The sequence below is a fragment of the Oratosquilla oratoria genome, chromosome 18 (assembly GCF_046742065.1).
Source record: "Oratosquilla oratoria isolate Oo_2021 chromosome 18, ASM4674206v1, whole genome shotgun sequence".
Lineage (NCBI taxonomy): Eukaryota > Metazoa > Arthropoda > Malacostraca > Stomatopoda > Squillidae > Oratosquilla > Oratosquilla oratoria.
Window position 1 is genome coordinate 61943361 of NC_134794.1, and position 5000 is coordinate 61948360.

The following is a 5000-nucleotide window of genomic DNA, read 5'->3' on the forward strand; positions in this document are numbered from 1 at the left end:
TCACGTCTTTCCTTCCTCTTGCCTAGCAATTCCTCGTCCTCCACCTCTTCCTCCTCTTCGTCCTCTTCGGAGGAGTGCCAAATGGCCGGAAGGCTTCCTCGGCGCATCTGCTTGTTTACCTTCTTCTTCCAACCTCGCTTCTCCTCCCTTACTCTTCCTCCTCCTCCTCCTCCTCCTCCTCCAACTCCCTGTTTACGGTATCTTCCTTTCTTCTCCCCTCTTCCCTTGTCTTCCTCCACCTCCTCCTTCTCCACCTTCTCCTCTTCCTCCCAAGTTCCTCCTCCTTCGTTGCCTTCGTCAGGGCGTTTGTGCTTTCGAGCTCGGCGCATCAACTTGTCGAAGAGCTTCCGGTCAACGGCGAAGCCCTTCTTCCTCTTGGCCTTGGGCTTCATCGCAATGTGCGAGTCCGAGTTCGACCTCGACCTAGAAAGGGCTAATTTTGTGTGAGGAGGACTCTTCATATTCGCCGCAGAGGGGAGGAAGAGATGCGTGTTGTTCTTCGACAGGGAGTCGGAGGACCTCCGGCCGCCGATCTCGGGGGCGAAGTGACCGTTATGACAGTTAAAACCGTTGGGAGGCGTAGGTTCGTCGGTCGTCGTCTCTCCGGGGACCTGGAGGACGACCCCACTTGATTCTTGAGAAGAACTCCACCTCCTCTTCTCCCACTTCTTCGCCAGGCGGGCCAGGTGGTGGTCATGCTTATGGTGGTCCTTAACCTGAGGGTGAGGGTTCACCGCTTCGTTGATGAAGTTTTCGCCCAAACTCGAGATGGAGGGCGACCTGTCGATGCGCTGATCGTCGAACAGGTCACTGTGTGACATGGACCTCAGCCTTGAAAAGAACTTGCCGACCTTGGAGTCCGAGGGGGACCTGTGTCGGGTTATATTCTCACTACCTCCTCCTCCTATATCTACAACTTCTCCGGAGGCGGACCTCGTCCTTGATCTTCTGTTTGAGTCCGAGTGGTTATGGTGGAAGACGTCCAAGAACTTATGTTTAATCTTCTCCTTGAGGAGCTGGCGACGACCCTTGTGGATGTACTCGCCCTTGAGGACGACTTCCAAGTCGTTCAGCTGGTCGTGCGAGACGGAGAGCCGATTAGACTGATTCTTCGGAACATGGAGCAAGTCGTCCTCCACCAGAGGGGTCGAGAGCGGGTGGTCATCCTCGAGGTCGTCCACGAGGTCATCCTCGTTCTCTTCGTCGTGTTTCTGGAGACACGAGTCGGACAGGGACCTCTGGTCGCGGGTCCCGACCGAGGCGGCCTTGAGCTGATGCTCGACGCCCCTCATGACTCTTTTCTCCGAAGTGGCCTGGTATGGAGGGTGACCCTCGCCCTTGAAACGTCCTCCTCGAACGATCTCTGCTCCTTTGCTGCGTTTGTTCTGTTGGCTGCTGACATGGTGACGGTGAAGTTTCCCCCCGGCGCCTCCTACAGGAATCCCGTCGGTGGAGGCACTCCCAAGGGAGGCGAGGGAGTTGATGGAGGTGAGGGAGTGGGAGCGGGAACGCCGCGAGGGGGGACTCCCACCACTCGACTCATCCTCACTGCTCCCTAAACGGAAGCCCTCGAGTCGAGGGGCAGCTCCGAGGTGGATCTCGGGAGCGCTGTTCCTCTCCCGGACTCCATTGGGGTCGATCACGACGATGCTGACTCTGGTGGCTGGATCGTCCCCCATCTTGTCTTCGAACTGAACCACGAAGTCCTCCTTCAGTTTCTTCTTGTCTCCTCTACGTAGAGTTGAATTCTCAACTTCGATTCTAATTCCCTCCTTTTCGTCTACTTCTTGCACTTCCTCCTCCTCCTCCTCCTCCTCCTCCTACTTGTCCCTGGTCTTTCTTTCCTCTTACCTCCTTCCCTTCCTCCTTATTTATCTTCTCCTTTCTACTCCTCCTTCTCCTTCTTCTGACTGAGAGCTTTTTCTTATCTCCTTAACTTTTTCTCTTTAACACTCTCTCGCTCTCTTTGTTTCTCTCTATATTGTTAGTTTTTTGCATCTATTAGTATTTCTTTTTTGTTCCCCCTTTTTTTTCTCTTTTCTCATTCTTTCTCTCTTCTCTCTCTCTCTCTCTCTGTCCTCTTAGTTATTCACATCTATTAGTATTCTCTTCAGGCGAGGACCCTATCGGTGTTACGGCCCTCCCAGCACATTGGCACTTCTCTGTCAGAATCTTGAAGCGCGTTTCCAGACACCATAAAACTTCATTTTCTTCTCAGAACAGGTTTGGGGTCGAAGAGGCAAGTCGTTCGAACTCCACCTCGCTCGAACTCGCACACTTTCTCTTCTTCGTTCCGCACAGGGGATCCCCACGAGGTTTATTCAAGTCGTCTAGTTTCAGACACAGGAGTCGGGTCCCATGGAGGGAGACTCCAAACGAGGAACTAGGTCCTCCTCCTGACGGAGACGAAACCGAACTTCGCCAAGAAAAAGGGTCACTTCGGACCCACGAGTTCCTCTGTTCCTTCGGGAACTTGTGTTCCTCTCCCTGCCGTTCCTTGACACGCGTTCTCCTGATGGCGACGGCGATCCTTGCGCCATGCCCCCTACAGATGCCGGGAACACTGCTGGCGCCAACTCCTTCTCCTCCTCCGGATTTTTTCTTTTTCTTTTTTCTTTTTCTTTTTTTCGTCTTTTTCTGAGACCTTTGTGTTTCCAGTTCGGCTCACCACTCCGGAACAGCTGCTGTGGTTCTGTGTTCCATTAGTATTCCTGGGAACAGACAGACATGTAACATGGCTGAGAGTGTATGTAGGTGTGCACATATGTACATCTAGGTATGTGTGTGTAAGTGTGTTTGTGATTCACCATAGTCTTGTATCACGTGTAAGACTCGTGGTCGACAGCTATTACCCTCTCTCTCCCTTCCTCTCTCTCTCTCTCTCTCTCTCTCTCTCTCTCTCTCTCTCTCTCTCTCTCGCACGCGCGTGTGTATGTGTGTGTGTGTGCGTGTATGCATGCGACCGGCCAACTGTCTCCATGTCTCTATCGGTCAGCGAAGCATTAATTGCTAAGCGGTCATGTTTTTTGTTGTCCAAGTACCTGGGTTTATGGTCACGTGTGTGTTTGTGTGCAAAGCCGGTGTGGCTGTGCCAGTGGAGAGTTGTTCTCTCTCGTGTGAATTGCTCGCAAATGCATTATGTCATCGTACTTGCTTGACCCTTCGGTCGTGTAAACTAGACAAGCACCAATTTATCCTACTTTATCTGTTCACGATTTCATTTATTAATTCATGTGGTTATTTGTTTATCTATGTATACATTCATTTCTTCCTTTATGCATCTATTTATTTATTTATTGATCTATTTATCGATGGACTTTTCTATCTATTTATTTTCATCTATTCATATAATTGTCATTGTCAATGTGCGATTGTGTGAGTATGGCTGAGTGTACGGTATGTCTTAGAAATTATATTTTTTACCGTTGTTTCTGTGAAGATGTGTGGATGTTTGTATATGCCTGTGTGTGTATTACAATATCTTAGTAACTGCAAATACATATACGTACATACATACATAACATACACACACACACACACACACACACACACACACACACACACAAAGACACACACACACACACACACACACATCTCATGGCGCTGTACACATCTCATGGCGCTGTGGATAATATCAGTATCGCAGCGCTGAGGGGTGTTACTCCAACTCTCGTGGGCGGGGAGTTGGGGGTGTGTGTGTGTGCAAGGTCATAGCATTACCCATAGATCGGACCTACGAGCTCTGAGCTCTCTTCCAGGAGGGAAATAGCTATCGATCACGAGTCCAACACGTGATCCAAAAGACCAAGTGAATACACAGACACACACACACACACACACACACACACACACACACACACACGCACACACACACACAGACACACACACACACACACACACACACACACACACACACACACACACACACACACACACACACACACACACACACACACACACACACACACATATATATATATATATATATCAATAACTGTTAGTGTACTTTTACACGTGTGAGATTATGACTGAAAGTGTAGCATGTTTTGGGGAGTGTCTGTATGAATCGACCCCATTGTGGTTTTCGTTTATCACATCCGACAGATAGCAACGAACCCCCCCGAGCATAGGGTTCATTGTAAACCCGCTACCAGAGCCACCTCCTGTAACACCTCTTACCCTAATTCTGGTCTTCAGGCACTTTCGATGATGGCGTTGATACACTTTGACACAAATACATATTTTTACCAATTCTTTCCACCGCAATGGCTACGACATAGGTAATATGACCGTGACGGTGTATTCACTGATAACACACAAGCACACACACAAATACACACATATACGTACACACAAATACACCCCGTATATGTTCGCATTCTAACATCTATAGGAATATATAGGCTACCATTTCTAAAAATAGAATATTTGTTTTATCCTAAACACACACACACACACACACACACACACACACACACATACACACACACACACACACACACACAAATATATATATATATATATATATATATATATATATAAATATAATATATATATATTATAAAAAAATGTATATGAATATATATATATACATATATATATATATGTATATATATATACTTGTATATATGCATGTATACATGGTCTATTTGAAAATATGTTTTATTCTAGATATATTTTGTCCAAAATCAAACTTTATCAATCACTGGAAATCGGATTAATTTTCTTTTGATTTTTTTCTTATACGTCTTAAGTAATATACAACTACTCTTTATTCAGATGGAGAGGCTCACCCAAGTTCGATGTGAGAAATCTAAATACATGAATGAATGAATGAATGAATGAATGAAAGGTGTTTAAATGCGAAGGAGCGTACGCCAGGAGGCGCTGAGTATCTACGCCTGAAGTCCTATGATGCGCTTAAGGGATTGCTGGGGCAGGTAACTAACAATTACCGCTGGTAATCGGAGACGAGTGCGGGATTCGAACCCGCGACTAAG

General features: G+C 47.3%; 1 protein-coding gene across 21 annotated transcripts in view; it reads right to left on the reverse strand.

Moving 5' to 3' along the window:
* Window positions 1-5000, reverse strand: part of mtd (TLD domain-containing protein mustard) — a 429051-nt gene that overhangs the window by 348522 nt on the left and 75529 nt on the right. For 20 of the 21 annotated variants that reach the window (XM_076202215.1, XM_076202220.1, XM_076202228.1 and 17 more), the window contains exon 2: window positions 1-2711. This exon is cut by the window's left edge and continues 516 nt beyond it. The exons of the other annotated variant lie outside the window; for it this stretch is intronic. In XM_076202215.1, the coding sequence (XP_076058330.1) occupies window positions 1-1679 (1679 nt within the window). In that variant the 5' untranslated portion in view covers window positions 1680-2711. The remainder of the gene's footprint in view (window positions 2712-5000) is intronic. 21 annotated transcript variants of the gene reach the window in all.